Genomic DNA, 22,926 nt, shown 5'->3' on the forward strand with positions numbered 1-22,926 from the left:
ATCAAAATTGATATCTGGTACTTTACTCATTGGAGTCTCAAATCCCCAATGACGAAATGGAGGAAACGTTACCTGTTACCCGTTCTGTCTAACATAAATCTGAGATCGTTACTACATGCTAATGTACACACAGTCAATATGAATTGGCGCGCAAAAAATTGTATTATACACCAATTTAGATATCATCAAAGAATAAAATCGCTCTTTTAAATTTCAGAACTCTCTGCTGCCCGAGGTGCACGAGTTTTTTTATTAGGAGGAACAGAAACTACAATCACATCGATTTCGTGGGCTATTATTCTTCTATCAGTGTTTCCAGACATACAGAATCGGTTAGCAGAAGAAATAAGAAATTTTGCAGGAGAGAAAATGCAAGTTACCCTGGCAGATCGTAAGCATCTACCCTACACGCAAGCATTCCTGATGGAAGCGCAGAGATTCATAACTATAATACCAATGGGCGGTTTCAGATAGTAAGTAAGATTTTGAATACATTAAAATAATCGTTTTTACTGTGTAGTCCCTATAAGAAAGATGCATCTACTTATTCGTTAGCACGCTTACCATTCGAAGCAACCTCCAACGACCTGTGGTCTGTCTGCGTATTGGAAACTGAAACTTCATGCTGAATAGGATAAACCATAAATGGGTCAGAGGCACACTTTCAATGAGTCTGCATAAAAGGAAATGTATATACTCGTAGCGTATAAATTTAAACCAGAGTGGCTTTAGTTGATAATCTCATTTGCCCAAATGAAACCGGCATTCTTTTTCTACTTAGATTCCTCTATGAGAATATTAGATTTAAACATTTCGAAGCCCCTGCATTTGTTGAATCAAAATGGAACAGCCCACAATTTCGTGTTAGAGCAAAATGAGTTTATGCACAAGTGAAACCTGATAACTTCGGTACTTTTAATGATTTATTATTAGAAAAGCAAACCAAAGTCAGTGAACTAAGGCAAAATGTTTACCGATGCTTGTGGTCCTCGCAGATATTTCATTGCAAAGTATTGCTGCGCTCTTGGTGTTTTTCAAGTTATCGAAGAGTTCTGCTCAATTCTCAAAGTTGGCAAAAACTGAGAAATTCGTGTAGCCGGTCTCGGAAGACGATTACAGGTTTTTCATCCTTCGAAACGAAAAAACTGACTACATAATTTACTGGAAATACACTGTACTGACACTATTAGGTACACCTATCTAGTAGTGTGTTGAGCCTCCTTTAGCCTTCAATACAGCCTGAATTCGTCTGGCATGGATTGAACAAGATGCTGAAATCGTTGTGCAGGAATGGAGTACCATACAGACATGAGTGTGTCTTGCCTTGCAGTTCCTTGAGATTCGACTGAGGTGTAGGTCTGCAGGGAACAGCCCTTTCCAGCTCATCCCAAAGATGCTCAATAGGATTGAGCTGGCCACTGTAGCAAAGAAAAGTCATTATCATGTTCCAGAACCATTCCATAGTGATTCGGACTTTGTGCACCTGCCCATTATCCTTCTGGAAATAACCATCTGACAGGATAAACTGTCAACATGAATGGATGCATTTGGTCAGCAACGATGTGGCATTCAGACGTGAATCTATGGGTATCAATGGACCCAACGTGTGCCAAGAAAACATTCCCCACACCATAACACTGCCCCCACCACCTTGCACAGTAGTCGTCAGAGATGATAGGCAAATAAAATTCTGAGCTTTCGATCAACATGATGCACAAGGAATTTTGACTCGTCAGACCAAGCAACTGTTTTCCGCTCCTCGATAGTCCAAGTGCTGGTGTTGCTGTGCCCACAGGAGACGTGCTGTCTTGTTCTTCATTGATAACGAAGGTACGCAATGTGGCCGTCGGCTGTTGTAGCTCATTCGCAGCAAAGTGCGACTAGTGATCCGTTGCGATATTTTGTTCTGCGCACCAAGGTTGTATTCTGACGTGATGTGCGACATTGTGGCCCGTCTGTTTGCTTGCACAATTCCAGCCATCCTCCTCTGATCTTTCTCATCAACCAACAAGCGATTTTCTTCCACAGGAGTGCCGTTGAGAGGATGTTTTTTCTGTTAGTTGCACCATTCTCGATACACCCTTGAAACTGTGGTGCGTGAAAAGTTCAGGAGGACTACCGTTTCAGAGATAATTTGTCCAGCACGTCTTGCACCTACTACCATGCCACGTTCGAAATCCGTTAGATCACTCCTTTTCCCCATCCTTGCTACGGTTTGTACGCTTAACTGATACTAGAAAGTTGTCTGCTGCATTTATATCCACAACTGTGGTCATGTGACTTGTAACGTTGTGGGACAACCATTTGTGTGCACAGCAGCAGCAGCAGGGGTGTACCTAATAAAGTGGCAGCACAGTGTATACAGTGATGCCTCGTGACATTAGTTTCCTTTGGGCAAAGTGAACAACCAACCAGAGCCTGAAGAAGTGCTCCCACGAGAGGAGTGGTTACAAATAGCGTGTCATTTTTTTTTAAATGCAGCAAACTTCCGTTTCAGCTCTTTCAAACGGCCTGTTTACACTATAGCGGAGTAGCTTATAACTGAAAATAAACGTATATAAGCTGGACTCCTCTTTTTGGAGGCAATATTTCATTTTTCGTAAATATTTTTGTAAATATGATTTTTTTAAACTCTTTTGCAGTGTTTAAAATAGTCCACTATTTATATTATTACCTCTATTAGTTGAGAAAATTCGGGATCCTTATTTCGAATTAAGGCATTCATACAGCATATTAAAAATATATCTTGAAGGCTTTTAACATCAATATTTTGTATTTTTAAGAAATTCTGCGATTTGATATTTTATTTTAAAAATTTTGCTTGCTATTTTAGCACTGATCAAACACAGTACAGTACTAATAAAATACTACGTTGTAACAAAGAAAATATCAATAATGCCATTAAATGAAATTTATTGATGTCGAGTTGCGCACGCGCACAAGTCATTAACTACTCTACTACCAAGCAAAGCGGATGATTAATATTGAATTTAAGAAAATTAGAATCTAAAAGAGTAAAACGTGCAAATGCAATAGCAACACTTTGAATTGTACGCAGCAGCCTACCTACTATCAAAGAATCGAGTTAAATATTAAATAAAAATCACCTGTAGTGGGACGATTTCTATGAAGTAAAAAAAAAACAATGATTAACGGTTCATACACTGCTCGACAAAATTTACAGCACAAAATGTTTTTCATGAATATTTTATTCTGAACAGTGTCGCCGAAGTCAAATATTTGATATACCTAATAGGCATCCTGACAATCAAATTCCGAGTATCCAATAGAAATCAATCTATCACCTTACAGAGCAGCACATTAAGCAACTTATTCATGCGTATAAAAACACGGTTTGCGGTCATATCATTTCATTCCCGTTTTTTGGCTTGCTCAGTAGTATAGCCACATCACCAGAACTCAGGATGGCAAGTCATCATCGTTTACATGATTCTTTGAGATGGTGGGCTATTGGACCACTTGAAGCCAGGTAGTTGCAGGTGACACGTTGGATTAATGCGTCACGCAATGTCGTCTCGGCACTATGAAAGCAATTTTAGGAGACAGGAACCATTACAAGAAGAGCTAGCCAAGGTCGCCAGACTGCTACGTCAACCATAAAGGACGGCTATCTGGCTCTAACAGCAAGACAAACGATGTCCTGTCATCAACTGCTTCTTCAGGTTGCTGCGGACACAAATGAAAAATTTCCAACCAGTTCAATTCAAGTGCACTAGGCAAGGAAGCCAACGGTTTGAATCCCATTAACACCAAAACACCGCAGAGATCATCGAAAATGGGGGTCATGAGCATGTGACTTGGAGCCCTGACAAATGGAGTACACTTCTACACTCTGAAGAGTCCCGTTTTTTCACCCACGAACAGATTCAGTAGTATAGCCACATCACCAGAACTCAGGATGGCAAGTCATCATCGTTTACATGATTCTTTGAGATGGTGGGCTATTGGACCACTTGAAGCCAGGTAGTTGCAGGTAGTTTAGACAGGAACCATTACAAGAAGAGCTAGCCAAGGTCGCCAGACTGCTACGTCAACCATAAAAGACGGCTATCTGGCTCTACCAGCAAGACAAACGATGTCCTGTCATCAACTGCTTCTTCAGGTTGCTGCGGACACAAATGAAAAATTTCCAACCAGACATTAAGAAGGTTCAATTCAAGTGCACTAGGCAAGGAAGCCAACGGTTTGAATCCCATTAACACCAAAACACCGCAGAGATCATCGAAAATGGGGGTCATGAGCATGTGACTTGGAGCCCTGACAAATGGAGTACACTTCTGCACTCTGAAGAGTCCCGTTTTCACCCACGAACAGATTCTGGACGTTATATCATCTGGAGACAAAGAATACGATACCATCCCTCCAACATCAGAGAAAGGGACACTTACGGTGGAGGCGGTGTTCTCGTGTAGGGCGGAATTATGATCAACGGTCGCACCCCTCCATGTTTTTCATAGAGTACCGTAACGCGCAGAGGTACTGAGAAGAGATCCTAAAACCCTATGTGCTACTTTGTAGGGTACAGTTGACCCGCATTTTCTTTTCATGTACGACAACGCCACTACAACTAGAGCTCAAGTGGTGGAGGGATATCTTAAAACTGTAAATATCCAATGATTGCCGTGACAAGCACGATCATCAGACTTAAATCTGATTAAACATTTGCGGGACGCCCCTGGGCATCACATTGCACGCCGACGGCCAACTCCTCAGTCATTTGGTGAACTAGGTGGAATACTGGAATTTGTTGCCCGAGAATCTTATAGACACTCTTATATCGAGCATGGTTCACTGCTGTTAGGCCTGTTTAGCTGATGGAAGGAATTAACGCCGTACTGATGTCATGTGACCATATTTTCAAGCATTCTTGTATCGATTTCTTTAATATGACCTTTATTGGTAATTCTTACACAACTCCTATAAATCTCCCTTATACCTGTCCAAAGTTTCTTCTTGTCTCTTCATTTCATCGTTATTCTATGGTGCACCACCACACAAAATTTTGTCCCGCTGCACGAGTTACAACACTTTTTCTACGCGTTCTCTTGATTTTGTCGAACAGTGTAGAATTCAGTCTTCGTCATCATTTTCATAAAGGCAAAAATCAAGAGGAAAAAGGGTTATATCGCATTTATATCTTCTTGGGATCTTAAAAAAAGATACAAATGATATAAAGGATCATTACAGCCTTTAAAAATGTATAGCGCTTCACAGGACTGATAATGGTGACTACAAGAAAAGAATTTTCAAAGTGGGAAAGCTCTGTAAAAAAATCATTTACAATCGGAGTTTACTGTATTTAAGCAATTTTTAAAGTAGTAGTTTAAGTTATGCCAATTGAAATCACTAGCAGAAAAAATAACTGCCATGAATTTTTCGTTTAGAATCTTGCCGCGAAGCCATGCAATGCTTTGAAAAAAAAAAATTAAATCCAATTTTTTATCATTTTTTCAGCACGGCAAGTGACGTTACTGTTGGGGGGTTTGATATTCCAAAGGGCTCAACGGTAATGATGAATATATGGCAAATTCATCACGACCCCAAATACTGGGACAGACCCGAGGAATTTATACCAGAGAGATTTCTCACTGAAGATGGAAAACGAACGATACTGCACCCAGCTTACATGCCTTTTGTTATAGGTAAACTATACTTCCTTCTTTTAGGTCGTGGTTCCTGAATTCGGACTGCAATTCGGCAAAATTTGAAAAAAAGCTTTTGATGACTTGCAATGAAATGTCTTTTAATTTCTATCTGCTGTTTTTAAATCTAATTATTCGAGGTGTGGTAATAAAATTCCCGGATTGGTGCTGTTGCGTGGCTAACACTTCCTTTCTAAAGCTTTTGTCATTTGAAAATTTGTGAAGGTCAGCATCAAGTTTGTGGGTCCAAGACAGTATTCGAAAGAGGAGGAAACGGCCCGTCAGGAAAAGTCCATAGTCTGGGTGGTGGGGTGGTGGTGTCAGTTTTGGAATAATCCACAAAACCTGGGAGAAGAATTTTCCAGAAGCATGAACCCCATATGGTTCAGAAATTAGTTCAGCAATCATTTGACCTGCCAGAGTGAATCTACAGCTACTGGGTTCCTGGTCTGCCTCCACGGGGCGTAAGTGGGACAAGGTTGGGCCTCAATAGGGGTCCAACGGCTAAATGACCAGATGAACAACGATACAGAACACTTCGCAGACACTTTTAAATCGCTGGCATTTCCCAGTGAACTGGTTCACCACAATGAAAGCAACGCGGAGATGGGAAAAACCCCTGGTGTGGTATGACAACAACACACACTTACACTCATTTCACCTTGTTGATTTTCCTCTGGAAATCATGGCTTTTTGGTCGTCAGGGTGGCGGAAGCTCATACTTCCGACGCTTACAATAATGGTGGGTAGACAATGGTTCTGATATATTTCTTAATAATACCATGACATTAATATACAGCACATTTTGTTTTGTTGGCCAATGCAGACTCGAGGCCCACGAAGTGAGTTTATCCAACTGAATCCTAAAAAAGAGTTTAGGATCGAACACTGCATCCAAGTCAGATTGCACAGTTATAACAGTGATTTTGGTTTTACCAAAAGTCGGAGCGTTCATTGTGGGATTAGTCTTCAGTGAGCATATCATCATTTTGGTCTTCTCGAGGTTGATCGTCAGGCCGAAGTACTGAAGAAAGGAACGCAATTTTCAGTAGACTTATGTAGTCAGTGGTAAGGATGAGGTTTGGACTGGGTCCAATTCAGGTTAGAGTCTTAAGATCATCGTCGTAGGAGATGATTTGCCGGTTATTCCGCATCAGTGGAACTATAACTGTCGTGAATAACAAATCCGGAGAGGTGCCACCCTCGAGGATTCCAGAGGTAACTGTCCTCCTATAGCATCTTACTCCCGTGTTAAAGTTGCAACAACATCTAACCAAGGAGAGCATCTGTCATTTGAGAGATGCTCTCATCCTAATCTCCACGCAGGCCAGGCTTTTGCCCATATGCGACTAGTTCTCATTGTGCATTGCGTCAGAACTACTTCCAGTATGTTAATGATATATATTAAATATAGAAAACACAAAACCCCATGGTCAACTTAAATAATATAAGGTTATATTGATAGCAGTGACCATTTGATCTTGCCAAAGAGAGCAAGCACACTTTGATCTTTAACAAAAGGGAGAGAAGCGATCAACGAAGGAGAGTATGACATGTATAGTATCTTATGCAGGACGGCACCTGAACGAAAGTTCAACTCCGCCTTGGTACACTCTGATGAATACAGAACTTTGTAAAAGGTCAGAAATGTGTGAAGTGTTATGATTGTGCAGAGAGAAAGCAGATAGTGTCTCCCTTAAGGTGACAGTATGATTCTAAAAGCCAATATTAGAGAAGGGTCATTCACAGAATCAAACACGGCCTCTATATCCGAGTAAGTTATGGCTAGTTCCTGATTGGACTCAAACGCTGATAAAATGGCTTTTTTGTGGTTCGAGGAGGTTTGGAGTCGTTGATCGCTGTGAATCTGAAGAGGCTTATCCAATACAGTAATCTGTTTGGAGCCGCATCGCATTTCTTAATACAACTTGAGTAGTGCTGATGCTTTAGAGATTGGGCGATAATGTTTAATTAGAGATTGATGAAAGTAAGAACCAGTTTCGTTATTAGAGTTAACATTCCATGTCACGATTTTGCAATCGAGCAACGAACGAATATCAAATTTAGCTCGAAACTGGGAAAATCTGAAACAAAACTTACCAAACGTTAAAAATTGCTTATGGGGGGATGAAACGTAAAGTTGTACCAGTGTGTGGTATGAACTGTTCAAAGACGGACTTGAGGATGTTCGTGATGACCCAAGAAGTGGGTGTCTATCAATCTCTCGAAATGAGGACAGAGCTGCAAAAGTTGGAAATTGTGGCAAGAGATCGTCCTTTGACCCTCAGAACGATGGCTGATGAGTGGATTATGTATATAAGAGACGATTAGTCAAATTCTGCATGTGGATATATGGAAAAGTAAGCTCTGCGTAAAATTTGTGCTTCACGGATGAGCAGACGCAACGAAGAGTGTCATCACGCGAAGGCTTCAACCAGATTTGCCAAAACAACCCCAATTTCCTTGACTGTGCTGTCACTGGATGTGAGTGTAGAATACACTCAGAAACGACCCAGAAAAGAAGTGCCAGAGCATGCAATGGACTTCAAAATCATCACCAAGGCCCAAAAAAGTTACTTTTAGAAGTCCAGGTTCAATATGACGCTGATTGCGGTTTTCGACAAACAGGATAATTAGGAATTTGTACCTGAAGGGAAAAGCCAATGATGCAATCTGCACAGTTGCTTAAAATACTATTGAAGCGCATCCCTCTAGTGAGGCCACAATTTCGAGAGATGAGCAACTGGTTCGAAGACATTTCTGACGAAACAAGGCATTGTACAGATCAACCATTCACCCTACTCTTCCGATCTAGTACCAGCCGACTTCTTCCTCATTTCCAAGGTGAAAACTCAAAGGAAAGAGATTTCAGGATGTTGAGGATAAAGAAAAACGTAACTGCAGAACTGAACATCATCTCTTTGGACGCTTTAGCTTGCTCTTATCAGAAACTTTTAGAACGATATAATAAATGCATTCAAACATGTGGTAATTACTTTGAATAAAAAATAAAACTATTTTTACGCTCCTTTACTTTGTGTTCTTTTTTATTGCACCACTCGGGGGACTTTATTGCCACACCTCGTATGTTTTGTTAAGTTATTATTATTATTTTTTCAAGAACAGAAATCAGTCAGGAGACCAGCTAAGATGTGTTAATTGAATGCGCGTGGAAAGAGGAAAATATCTGATAGTGCATGCGTGTGTCTACGTACAATCTTTAGAACAGGACGCTCAACAATAATTACAAATCTCAATGAATGAAAGTTAGATGCGAAATTAAAAGGCAACCAGAATAACCACTCGGAAGAAAAGAAGAGATTGTACAATTCAGCATTTGTCACCATTGACAAAAACACAGCTTTTCTCAAAAGATGATTTTCATATACAACAGGGGTGGCCAACAAGTCGATCACGATCTACCAGTTGAGCGCAGGTTTAATTTCGGTCGATCACGACGGATTTTAAACATATATAAACAATAGATTAGTCAAAATCTAAATGTTACTATTATTATTATGCGCCCCAACTGCATACGCTTATTACAAATCCGTTGAATCACGTAACTACTCTTGCCGTCGCACAGCAGCTACGCTTGTCTAGTGAAACCTAACGCAGTTACGTTGTGGAGAGCATAGCGTATGTGTCGAATTCTTAAAAGAAAGAACTAGAGGTCTTGAAATATTTAACGCAATCAAAAATTTTATTGAAAAAAATAAATTACCACTATTTAAGCTCGTATCAATAATAACAGATGGAGCCAAAGCAATGACAAGGCATCTTAATGGATTCATCGTATTGTGCCAAAAGGATGGTGAATTCCCAGATTTTTTGAGTTACCACTGTATCAACCACAAACAAGTGTTAGCCAGCAAAAGATTAAATACTAAGAGTGTTATAAACATAGCTTTCAAAATCGTGAATTTCATCAAAGGAGACTTTTCAAAATGCAACTCGATGAAAATGAACCAGATTTGATATTACAAACAGGTGTGAGGTGGCTGAGTCGGAGTAACTTTCTACAGATATTTCGAAATTTGCTGAATGAAATTAAAAAAATTGTTGATCAGAGGGAATATGATTATCAGCAGCTACAAAATACAGAGTGGTTGTGTGGTCTGGCTTTTTTTTTTTGACAGAGTTTACCAGTAAATCTGAAAGTGATCTGAATTTGGAATTACAAGGAAAAAATAAAAATGTGGGTGGCATGATTAGTAATATTTCTGCATATAAGTATCAATTTTTGGCAACGGCTAAGGATCTCAAAGAAAAAAAATCTATTATTTTGCAAATATGCAAGTTCATTTGAAAAAAATATCCTGTTTTTGAATTTAATAGTGAGAAATGTTTCTGAAATTGAGAAAGTTGTGGATTATTTTGAAACAACTGAAGACATTTTTCAATATATTTCTTATCCATTTAATGTCGACTAGATACGAAACAAATTGCAGAAAAAAATCTGCTGAGATTTTTCACATGGAGAAAATATTACTTGAAAATTGAATTATTATATTGCGAAACGATATCTTCCTACAAGCCAGATCATCAGAAAAAGGCTTTTGGAAATATGTTTGTCGAGAAAAGTTACCCAAATGTAAAAAAAATGCAGTGAACTTTTAAATTGCTGTTTTGGTTCCACATATCTCTGTGAATCGGCCTTTTCGTATTTAAAAAAAAAAAAAAAAAAAAAACCAAAGACGAAGAACCGCTCTACTCGTACGGACTTGCATACAGAAGATTCTTTACGGTTGGCCTTAGCACAGTATATCCCCGATTTTGAAAGCTTAGTAGATGAGATGAAGACACAAACTTCGCATAAATTAAAAATTTAAATACGTATGATTTTAAAATAAGAATTCAAAATTGTATTGAAAAATGTTGTTTTTAAATTTAAATATGTGTTGATTAACTTTTTTAATCATGTGCAATGAAATTCTTGAGATGGTAGATCGCGGCACATTTTGAAGAGAAAAAGTAGATCGCATCACAAATTAAGTTGGCCACCCCTGATATACAAAGTGCGTTTTGTTAATGGTTTCTCCATTGTTTACTTTTCACGAATGAATCACAGTTCACAAGAGGTGTCATTATGAAATTTCACACCCAGTCCTAAACACACGAGTGCCAAGTGCTTTCTAGTGATTGAACAATTTACAAACCATGAAGAATTTTCCATATAGCTGATTTTCAACACCTAATACTGCAACTACATTTCTCGTGCAAATTCCAAAATCCACCTCAATCGTTCTCCACTTCTTCCTCAAAAGCAGGTGTTTGATAGTTCTGGGTCTTTCTCAATAAGCGGCAACAGGGGAAAAGGATCTCGTCTATCTTGGAGACGCTGACGGATGGCACAAAAGTGCCCTTCCCTGCCGTTTCCGCTAGCTCATCCATAAACGAAATGAATATCTACCATTCCAGGTAAGAGTATTGATCACTCTTGGTCAAGTTAGAAAAAAATAACAAGTGGATTGAAATTAACAAAAGGAATGCTGAATTTACTTACAGCTAACTCAGGACAACTGATAAACAGAACAACCGAAAAGTCACATTAAGAACTGTTCCTCACCCAAAAGGTTCCAAAGTTGAAATCATGTACTGTGACGTCAGATATGCAAATATTTGCATTTACTAATTTTACTTATTCAGATGCGTGGTAACCTTCCGTGGGTGTGGGGATTTTTCTTTTTTTTTTTTTATTTCATTTATATTTGTATATCCTTTAGGTTAGTTCCCCATTTTAAATAACTCCCCACTTGCGCATCTGACGATTAACTTCACAGAAAATTTTAGGTTCAAGGGGAAAAGCTTTTAGATGTATTTAATTCCTTTCGGATAGGCTGGTACTCAGAACAACAAAACACACACACAAAAGTTATATATAAAATTCAGTTTATTGTACATATTTACATAAATACATCAAAACCAAAATGATTAAACCCAAACATATGACAACATGATCTAGTCTCATCTTCTTATACACACACATATATCTTAATCGTGCATCAGTTAAAACCATTAATGACAAATACCAATCCCGTTCAATTCCCTTCTGCATATATTCAATCCTGCATAATTTAAAACCATTAATAACAAATATCAATCCCTTTCTATTATTTCCTACATATATTTAATCCTGCATCATTTAAAAACCATTAATAACAAAATATCAATTTCTATTCCTTTCTACATATGTGTTCCTGCATCATTTAAAACCATTGATAACAAATATCAATCCCTTTCTATTCCTTTCTACATATGTGATCCTGCATCATTTAAAACCATTGATAACAAATATCTATTCCTTTCTACATATATTTGATCATACGTCACTTAAAACCATTAATAACAAAATATCAATCCTTTCTATTCCTTTCTACATATATTTGATCATACGTCACTTAAAACCATTAATAACAAAATATCAATCCTTTCTATTCCTTTCTACATATATTTGATCCTGCATCATTTAAAATCATTAATAACAAAATAGCAATCCCTTTCTATTCCTTTCTACATATATTTGATCCTGCATCATTTAAAATCATTAATAACAAATGCTAATCCCCTTCAATTCCCTTCTGCATATATTCAATCCTGCATCATTTAAAACCATTAATAACAAAATATCAACTTTCTATTTCTTTCTACATATATTTGATAATGCATCACTTAAAACCACTAATAACAAGATATCAATCCCTTTCTATATATATTTGATCCTGCATCATTTAAAACAATTAATAACAAATGTCAATCCCTTCCTATTCCCTTTCAAAATATCATATATCTAATGATTTCCCCTTTGTTAATATCTATCCTTCCTGACTCTTCTCCAACCTATCTTTACAACTTGGTATTTTTAGTACTTATCTTTTAAAAGTCCTGCTAATCAAATTTCGGGGTTCCTACAGTTCTTTGTGTGTATGACTACTTATTGACTAACCACTTACTTAGTTATCTTGAGGGGCTTTGCGGCACGTCCTTCATCCTTCTCGCGGTGAGCAGCAGGCCTATTCTATCTGGAACGCATCTCACAAACCTTGGAAGGTTCGACAGGAATTATCTGATTTGCTTCCTGGGACTCGGGTTCCTTTGCTCCTTGGCGCCTCCGTAGCCAGGTGGGAAGGAGCAGCAGTGCATAGCACACGCTTCTTGATTAGACCGGGGTTCGAGCCCGTCACCACCAAATACGGAGAATGCGGAAAGGTCAGGGAATGACCACCGCATATCCCGGAGCAATATGGCCTTAGTTGCTAATGCTCCTAAAAACCAAATAACAAACAAACAAACCTTTGCTCCTTGAAAGCGATTCATTCCATCCTTCAGTATGTTTGTCTTCCCTTCTGTCCGGATCCGAATTTTATCGGCTTCAGCACCATTATCTCCTGGACATCAGACATCTTGTTTATTAACACGGGAGTTGATTCCTTCTCAATTATTGTGTAAGATCCTACAATGAGCTAACTTCACCGTATTCTGCCCTCTCAACTATTTTAGTTGCCTTCTGCTCTTTACTGACAACACGTCGGGCTTCCTTTATTGTCCAACGATTTTAATTTTTCTCTACGGCACCTTTCTCCATTCCATTCACTCCTTCACTCAAAAAAAAAACTTTCTGTTACTGACGGATTGACTAACTAACTGACTAATACATCTTAACTTATTCTCTCCACTTACTCGACTGCCTCTCTCACTAATTCTTCTATCTTAAAACTTATCTACCCTTTCTCGACTAACTACTCCATCTTAAAATGGCCAGCACTTGCTCAACTCTGACAGACTCTCCCATTTCACTAACACTAACTAAGATCTCCACTTTCTCTCTCTTACTATCTCATCCTAACCAACTCCGACGAAATCTCAACTTTGTCTTACCCGAAACCATTTTCACTCACACTAACAAAAATCAACTTTTTGTGCTCCTAACTCATATTTCATAACACGACAAAAACCCCAACTTCGTGCGTGTCTCCAACCCTTTCACTCTCTTTTTGTTCATCTCCGCCCACATCTGGCTCCCGAGTCCGCCACGCCTATTACCAGTGACTTCTTCCAATCCTATACTTATCTTCGGATTTTTTTCTCCCTTCATTTGTTGGAAAACTTTTACTCAGCCTGCCCAGTAGCACGTGATTCAATACACCCCTTTTACTATTTTACCGGATCCGCTCCCATTCTGTATGCCCTTAGATGTTTGCCGATTATCCAAAAAAAACAACACTCCTTCTCATCAAACACCTTGTCCCCGTAGCGTTCTAAAACCACGAAACTCATATGTAGTGACCACAATATTTGGAAACTTATGTGCTGGTCAAGAAACCACTTCCTGTTTACGACCTGACTGTATCCTGTTTGAAATAACCTTCCCTACTAAGTTCGACCCCGCATAAACCTTAATTTGCCTGTTTTTGCTTGGACCCATGCTGCTTTACAGTAGTTTTCTACGTTTATTCCCCGCTTATAGCGGAAGTTAATGGCTCTGCTTTTATTTCTTAGTACCCATTAAATTTATATTTCATACTGAATAATTCTTATTACTGAAATTGACGATATTACCATCTTATCCCACTAGCGGCAAGAATCTTTTAATAAAAAAAAACTAACTTCCAAAGTGTTTATAAAAAAAAAAAAAAATTATTTTTGTAAGATTCCATGTCTTACACTTCACTCTATGAAAACAGAAGAAAGGCACAAACTCGGTAGGAAAGCGTTTCATATGTCGATATGCTGTTGTTGGTAATAAGGTTTTAGGAGCATCAGCAACTAAGGATATATTGCTCCGTGTATACCGTTTGTAAATTTCTTGTGTTCTGCGGTCGATTTGCTGGACGAAAAACGAGAGTTTCCGCAGAAAAAAAATCAAAATCCTAATCGTGAGACCGACTAACTAAGCCACGTTGTGAAAAAGGCCCACAAAAATTCCCCGTGTCATTGACAGGATTCGAACCGAGCTTTTTCCTCTCGATGTGGCGAAGACGGTCTTAAATGCACTGAGCTACACGCGAGTAGACATAATGACGATTCCCTCCACTTGGGCATTTCTTTGATCCTGCAGAGCAGTCAATATGATTACTTTTCTTATACGATCGACGTAAGGCATAAAAACTACGCTGCAGACTGTCTAGAAGTGATTAAAATTCTAGTATTTACAGCATCTCATCAGATTTGATTGGGGTACCAAATGTTACTATTAAAATTCTTCCTTTTCCGAAATCTCCCTTGTTTACGAGGATAAAGCAGTTTTTGGAGAACGTTTTCTAAAGTGGCTAAAGCAGTGTTCCGGGGAATTATTCAGGTTCAATGATTATGTAGCAGTAAAAAATCTTAAGAATGGGTGCTAAAGCGCCCTTTAGCCCTTGCCTGGAACCACTATTGACATGAATACATTTAGGACATCAAGATCTTAAAAGTGAAACTTGTTTCTTCTATAATTTAAATAAGTGAAATGTAGCCTCGGGAGGAATATATAAACAACAATAATAAAAACAACCCATTCTCGGTTTCATCACCAGTTTCATTGTAACATTTGGACTGGTATCATAGTGAACCAAGCCGGTCCATTTTTTTTGTTATTTAAGTTCAATAGTCAAAATTACAGCAATTTCATCGAGGATGAACTACCCGCATTGTCGGAAGAAGTTCCACTGCAGAGACCATCAAATGCGTGGTTCGTGTAGCACATTTTAGTCTCACTGATCAACACTTTCTCGAAAATAAGTATCTTGCACAAGATACTTATTTTCGAGAAAGTGTTGATCGAGAAAGTGTTGATCGAGAAAGTGTTCGAGATACTTATTTTCGAGAAAGTGTTCACCAATACCAATCCATTGGACAATCCATTCTTCCGATTTAAAGTCTTGTTTGCACTGCCCCGATTCGTGATGATTAAATTCTCGGAAACGAATCGTAGATGGTTGTCAAACAACTGAGAAAACTACTGTCGAACATATTCAAAAATTCTTGGGGTTATAAATCCCAGCTTGCGGTCACTCAAGATTTTAACCCCCATGGATTTTTGAATGTGTGAGACCTTTCGAAAACATTAAATGATCTACTAAATGGTCTACACAGCGTCCAAAAATAATCTCTGTATATGTATCCATAATTTGAAAGTAAAGATGATATGGAACAGCATGAATAGACTTTGAATTTATTTGTTCAAAATGTTTAGCGAAAAAATTAGCTACTTCCTGATTAGAAATAGTAAAAGTATACTTCATTTATGAACAATTTTGAAATTCATTTGGAATAAAACAATTTTCGTATTTCTATTTCAGGTAAACGGAAATGCCCCGGGGAAATCTTTGCCAAAGCGGTTATATTTTGTTTCATTTCTTCCCTTGTGCAGAAGTATGAAATGAGAATGCCCGAGAACGTTACTGAAAATTTTACTGAAGCTGTAATGGAGCTCACTTATAAACCAAAATTCCATAAAGTTTGTTTTCACCCCAGAAAATGGTAAATTTAAAAAATAAATGGGAGACGAGACAAATTTGAATTCCGTATAACAGTATCTCAAAAGGACTTAAAAGTTTTAGGCTTAAAGTGATTTTTATCAATTTTGTGCTAACTACAGTCTATCTCATACAAAAAAAAAAGATTCACTAAATGTGGTATGTTGCGAAAATATGACATAACAGCGATTCAGGTTGAAGGAATAACAGAATTTTATTCCATAAAATACATCCAAGAGCATTTTTATCTCTCTTAATCGGATATATTTAAAGCCATTTTTAGTTTGTAAATAAATAAATAATTTGTTTTGTTTATACTCCGACACCACACGAGAATTCACAAGAGAGAATGTAGCCACACCGATTTTTATTAACGAACTATTTATCAATGAGTTCGATAATTCATGGTATGAAACTAATTAATGATCACAGGATTAATTATTCCCAGAAATTAGTTCAGGAAGTTGACTCGGTGTGCTCAACTAACTTAAAATTCTACTATTAACGTATTATGTTTAATTAAAACTAACCAAGGGTATTTATACCTTACTTGATCAATTTGACCTGTCGTTAGTATCCAGTTTGTACGGTTGATATTTTTAGAGTGCGCGTTGTTTAATCTCCGAAGAGTATTTATTGGTCTGGGCTAGCCGGGTGGGTAAAGTGCCTGCCTGGCAACACAAAGGTCGCGGATTCGAATCCCGCCTCGGGCTTGGATCAAAGTACTGCAAAAACCTTGGGAGGTGCATTATGGCCACAGAAGCTGATGCGCCAACAACTACCAAAAAAAAAAAAAATTTATTGGTCTAAATGTAATTAAGTTCATCTTGATGATTTATTTGTTAGTAAGTTCTAACTCATCACTATTTTACTTGAAAGTCACTTTCTAATTCCAATCACATTGAATATACGCTCAACGCATCAATTTATAATAAATTGCTTTTTATTCTATTTTACGAGTATTGATTCTAACTTTGTATATATTTTACCACAAGTTATATTAATGCAATGCTCAACTTTCTCACCATTTTCCAGGATAGGCGCACCCTGCAGATAAGAAACATGTAAATAAATGTTGTTCAAATCTATAAAAGTTGCGCTTTATTGATGATTTTGTATTCATTCATGTTCATTCTTATTTTGTGTTTCAGCATACAGGGGAACTAGTGATTATCACTGTAATATATGAATTATTCAAAATATATAAATAATGCATGTTTGACTACTGTGTTCTGTACTAATGGTATAAGTGGTTTATGCTGTTTTCAGCAATAGCATTTTCGTTTGCTAACGTATTTTCACTCACTCCCTGAAAAAGACAGTGCTAAATTCTTGGAAGTGGGAAAAGTATACGATTGTTGTTATTGTAGGGCTTTAGGGGCATCGTTGATTTAAACCGTACTCCAGAGTTTCCGGGAGAAAAAACATGGAACTAACTCAGCCACGTTATTGAAAAACCCCATGAGAATTCCTCGTGTCATTGACGGGTTCCAACCAGAATCTTTCCACCTGGTATTGGAAGGACGGGTCTTATATCTACCATATGTGAATTACCCTATGGCGAAATATTTTGACCTCATTATCCGCGAGGGAAAAGTACTTCACCATGTGGTAGTTCACCAAGGAGGCCTGGTGTGGTTTCTCACTAAAAATCACTGATATCTGACAGAAAAATGGCAGATCTGCAAAGAATTGTTTCATTTGCGAATAACACGTTTCGGTTATTTTCATTACACATCAGTTGTGTTGGTTCCAGTTTAACTAACTGGTGACATTCTTGGCATCATCTTCAAAACCAGTGAATCTCAGGTTCATTGAGTCATATGCCTGCATCTTCTTGGGATTGACCAGCCACAAGCCTTCTAATGCTCGCCAGTGCAAACGTTCAGGACACCGATTCCTTTCAAACATTCTTATCGTGACTGGTTGGTAAACCAAACGAATAAACGCCCTTCTTACCCACTGCTTTATAAAGTGAAGCTGCTGTACAGGACACTTCTGAAGTTGTGGCACCATGGAGTCAGGCAACCGTATGTTAGATACGGTATATGAAATCAGAGCCATAATTTGGGTACCCATTGATTGGTTGTTTATGATATTCGAGTATGTGAGAAATATCTTATGAAGTAGGTGTAGTTGGTAAGTTTTTGACACGGGTAATAATGTGTTCAACAATGTAAGCACGTTGTAAACAATTTGTTGAGTTTGTTATGGACAAGTCTTGGATCCACATTTGTTCCCTGTGAATTGCGGTGTGAAAGCGTTTTCACTGTATTACAGTACTTGTAATTTATTTATTTTTTTCCTGATTTTCACGAAACTGCACATGTGCGACATCTAGTAGTAACTAAAGCCTCCATAAAAAGTATACATCAGGCAAAGCATAGTTTCGAGAGTACCGGTCAGAAAATAATTTGTTGTTCCGTTTTTCTTTTAAATATACACTTAAAAAGATTAAGTAAACTTTACGTATAATAAATGGATGGTAAGAGGCATTCCGTCATTTCATCCACATTTTTGTTGAGATGAGGGGCCTCACGTTTCAGCAGCATCTAAAGAACGAAGACCTGTGCAGCAATGTCGCTGCTACGCCAAGAGTTTACAGGAATACATGACCCTCACAGCTTATTCTCCAATGTGTTCAACGTTGCCTTTATCCCATACTGTTATATTCTTCCATCATCCGGTCATCAAACCCCCAAAACCCGCTTCAAGTTTCTCGGGTTAGATCTTTAAATGGTTTAATGGAATAACAGAGAGGGAGAATACCATTTACAGATCGGTACTGTACTCGAATATAGACTGATGCCCAAAATATCTTAACACTAACTAAACTTATAACTGTACGCATCGATGACCCCAGAATCGACGATATCGTTAGGAGTACTAGGACCCTACCAGGCTGTCCCGTCCCCGCTTCTTCTTCAAGCGGGTCACCTATGTAACAATCTAGGTCTCCAAATAACATGTTTCCTGGAAACACAATCCAACTTATCAACAGACTGACCTAGAGAAGTTTTGGGACTCAGAACGTCTCTAGGTCACTTTTAGCAGGAAACCTTCACGTGGAACTATGATATCTACTAACCACTGAAAAAGCCCGAAAAACCAGCAGCAGTAAGCGGTTTGTACGCAAGAATGGAGAAAAGGAGTAATCTAACGGACTTCGAATGTGGCATGGTATTAGGTGCAAGACGTGCTGGATAAAGCATCTCTGAAACGGCAGTGCTCCTGAACTTTTCACGCACCACAGTTTCAAGGGTGTAATCGAGAATGGTGCAACGACAATGGAGCTAACACACGAGCCACAATGTCGCACATCACGTCACAATACAACCTTGGTGCGCAGAACAAAATATCGAAACGGACCACTAGTCGCATTTTATCGCGAATGGGCTCCGACAGCCACATCGCATACCTTTGTTATCAATAAATAGACTCTTAGAGTTGGGCACAGCAACACCAGCACTGGACTATCGAGGATTGGAAAAAAGTTGCTTGGTCTGACAACGCGAAGTTCCTGGTGCATCATGTTGATGGAAGACTCAGAATTTGGGGAAAACAACATGAATCCATGGACCCATCATGTCTGATGACTACTGTGCAAGATGGAGCAGTGTTATGGTGTGGGGGAAGTATCAATGGACACGTTGGGTCCATTGATACCCATAGATTCACGTCTGAATGCCACATCGTAGCTAAACATCGTTGCTGACCAAGTGCATCCGTTCATGTTGACAGTTTCTCCTCAGTCAGATGGTTACTTTCAGCAGGATAATGCGCCGGTGCACAAAGCCCGAATCATTATGGAATGGTTCCAGACTTTTCCTTACTGCAATGGCCCGCTCATTCTGCGTATCTCAATCCTATTGAACATGTTTGGGATGAGCTGGAAAAGACTGTTCGCTGTAGGCCTGCAGTTCCGTCGAATCTCAAGGAACTGCGTGACACACACGTCTGCATGGTACGCCATTCGTGCACACGTTTTCAGTATCTTGTTCAATCCGTGCCTAGACGAATTCAGGCTGTTTTGAAGGCTAAAGGAGGCTCAACACGCTACTAGGTAGGTGTACCTAATAAAGTGGCAGCACAGTGTAAGTATATAAATAATATTCCAGTAAAATCGAATGCCACCATACTTTTATGTCAGAAATATATCCAACACATGCAAAAATTATATAATAATTCTCATTAGTTCTGACATTCGGAACATTTCGAAAGCTTTACATTGAAATTTAACAACGAATTGAAATTTAGCAACTTAACACCGAGTTCAATTTTCAAATTTTAAAAAGTAAGCTTATGAATAAGAACGGTGTAACCGCTCAGTTCCATCAGTGTCTACACTTATTAACCTTTTAAAAATATTTAGTTGTAAAATTGAATATAGTACGAAGAAGAAGAATAACCGGTCGAAATGGCATTTATCTTGTTGGCCACACTACACAGTTGAAAAATCGTTATTTTACAAATCCACGAAACGTATAAACATCGCATTTTGCGCACTAGATTTATTTATATTTGAAATTAAATCTTTCCTTCACACCAGATGGAGGCACATTCTCGTTGCTAAGCCATACAATAGCCGTATATGATTTGCCTATTAACTTTACGTTCTTCAGACCGAAAAACGTAATTGTATGATGGATCGCCCTCCTGGCTATGCAGCCGTATAAGGGGTGCAGACCTGATTTTAATAATAACAGTAAATTTAATAATAATAATAAATATAAGAAAGTTAATAAATTAAAACAAACTGTAACCAATACTTATGGGACAATGCACTCGCTAGAGCAATTATACATTACGACTATAATGTGTATAAAATATGTTGTATAATATTGAAGACAATTTCAAACAGACTATACCAAGATGGATTTAAAGGAACGCAAGGGATAAAGTAAGGTTAGCAAAGTAAGGTATGATATATATATATATATATATATATATATACACACACACACACACACAAAAAATTTAAATATATACATAAAACTTATCGTTGTCTACCCACAATCTAAGTGACTTCAACTGCGGCCAACCACCCAGACTGAAGAAAAAAAAAACAAGGAGTTTTGTTTCTGTAATGATCAATATCTGCTAAGATATATAAATTCAGATTAAGTAATTTGAATCTAAACCAGTTAAAAGGTAGTTAAAAAATTTTAGAATCAAAAGAAAGATGGTATAAATGCAAGCACATATTGAACATCGTTCACCCGACAGAGAACATAATTTAATAATTAAAATGAGAATAAATGTAATGGCATATCTACCGTATCCATGGCATAACGTAGTAACAACAATAGTCGTCATGAAAGAAATAACAATCCCTCTAGTGAGTTAACATAGATGTGGTGACCTCTATGGGATGGATATGGTAAAAATAAATAAATAATTAATTAAAATTAAGTTAGCGCAAAGAGAAACATGCAGATAGTAAGAAGAATAAAAACTAATAGAGTAAGAATAATAGAACCTGAACTCCGTGAAGGCGAAAATATAGTAGTACAAATAAGCAGATTCTCCGACATCCTCGGATTACCCTAATAATTTCGGAGAAATAACAACAAAGAGTGTAGGACAGCTCAAAGACAATGCAAGATATAAGTTGCAGCTCGGGTAAGCCCGGAATCGCAAGCCCGTTCCTATACTGTTCCTATACTAGGACCCTGAGCTGAATGTTTTTTATTCAGCTTACTATCTGCACCTAATAAAATAACAGAAAAAGGAGAGAGAGATTAAAAGAATATTTAATTATTGGATTATATATACACGTATATATAATCTGCCAAAGTGACTGGCGATCCAGATGGAGTTTTTTTTATTTTTTATTATTATTATTTTATTTTTATTTTTTTTTTTTTTGCAATTTGGTATTACTGTAATTTATTTTATTTGTATAATGTACACGGTCGGACCCAACGAAAAACTTTGTATGTGTGTGTCCTTTTAGTCGAGAGGTCTCCCATCCCTGTCACGTGTAGCTGGGCTATGTTGTTGTTGTTGCTGTTGGGTTTAACGACACATAGGCTACTTGGGCCATATTGTGTCTTTCTAATGGTGAATATGAAATAAATAACTATATTTTATGATATATTCCTATCCGGTTTAGGAAAGTAAATAGTTCTTTTTTATTAGGCTCATCTCCCAGAATTTGCATTAAATTTATTTATCTCTGCATATTAGTAATTGATTTAAAAGTGTCTAAGCGGATGTTTTGAAAATGGGGACAGTCCACTAACAAATGGCGAATGGTCAGTTGTACTTGACATGATGTACATTGGGGAGCGCTGTCGTTAGTTAATAGATACAGGTGTGTGAGATGAGTATGCCCAATTCTGAGCCTTCCTAAAATTGTTTCTTCTCGTCTGCTTTTCTGGAAGCTGGAGTGCCACAGTTTTGGTTCCGGTTTTATTTGGTACAGTTTATTTTTTGGATGACCTTTCCAGATTAATGACCAGCTGTTATAACATGCTTTACGGATAATATACTTATAATCAGTATATGGAGTTTGAAAAGTCTGCAAAAGAGAAATATCTGGTTGTTTGGCTGCAAGATCTGCTCTTTCATTTCCTGCTATCCCAGAATGACCTGGAATCCAGCAGAAAGTCACAGTTTGGTTTGATTCATTACACATAAGTAATTTAGAATGGATTTGTTTTATTAGGTGAGAGGAGTTGGTATTACTATTTATGGCAGAGACAGCACTGAGCGAGTCAGTGTATATTAAGGCAGACGAAATTAGAAGTTGAGTAATGTGCCCTAGCGCCAAGTTAATAGCATAAAGCTCAGCAGTGAAGATA

At 37.9% G+C, this 22,926-nt stretch overlaps 1 protein-coding gene across 1 annotated transcript; it reads left to right on the top strand.

Annotated features, from left to right (window-relative positions):
- Positions 1 to 5,530: 5,530 nt before the first annotated feature.
- On the top strand, positions 5,531 to 16,128 carry LOC150088523 (farnesoate epoxidase-like). Its single transcript, XM_090370214.1, has 2 exons — positions 5,531 to 5,663; positions 15,944 to 16,128. Exons 1-2 carry the CDS (start codon positions 5,531 to 5,533, stop codon positions 16,126 to 16,128), a joined length of 318 nt encoding a protein of 105 aa, XP_090226340.1.
- The last annotated feature ends 6,798 nt before the right edge of the window (positions 16,129 to 22,926 follow it).

The sequence above is a fragment of the Mastigoproctus giganteus genome, chromosome 3 (assembly GCF_048544385.1).
Source record: "Mastigoproctus giganteus isolate SK-2022 chromosome 3, ASM4854438v1, whole genome shotgun sequence".
NCBI lineage: Eukaryota > Metazoa > Arthropoda > Arachnida > Uropygi > Thelyphonidae > Mastigoproctus > Mastigoproctus giganteus.

Bases quoted from the DNA above. Each gene is read 5' to 3' on its own strand.
- LOC150088523 (XM_090370214.1), top strand. From the start codon at position 5,531: ATGATGAATATATGGCAAATTCATCACGACCCCAAATACTGGGACAGA. The intron at 5,664-15,943 runs GTAAACTATACT...TTTCTATTTCAG, and splicing joins TTACATGCCTTTTGTTATAG to GTAAACGGAAATGCCCCGGG.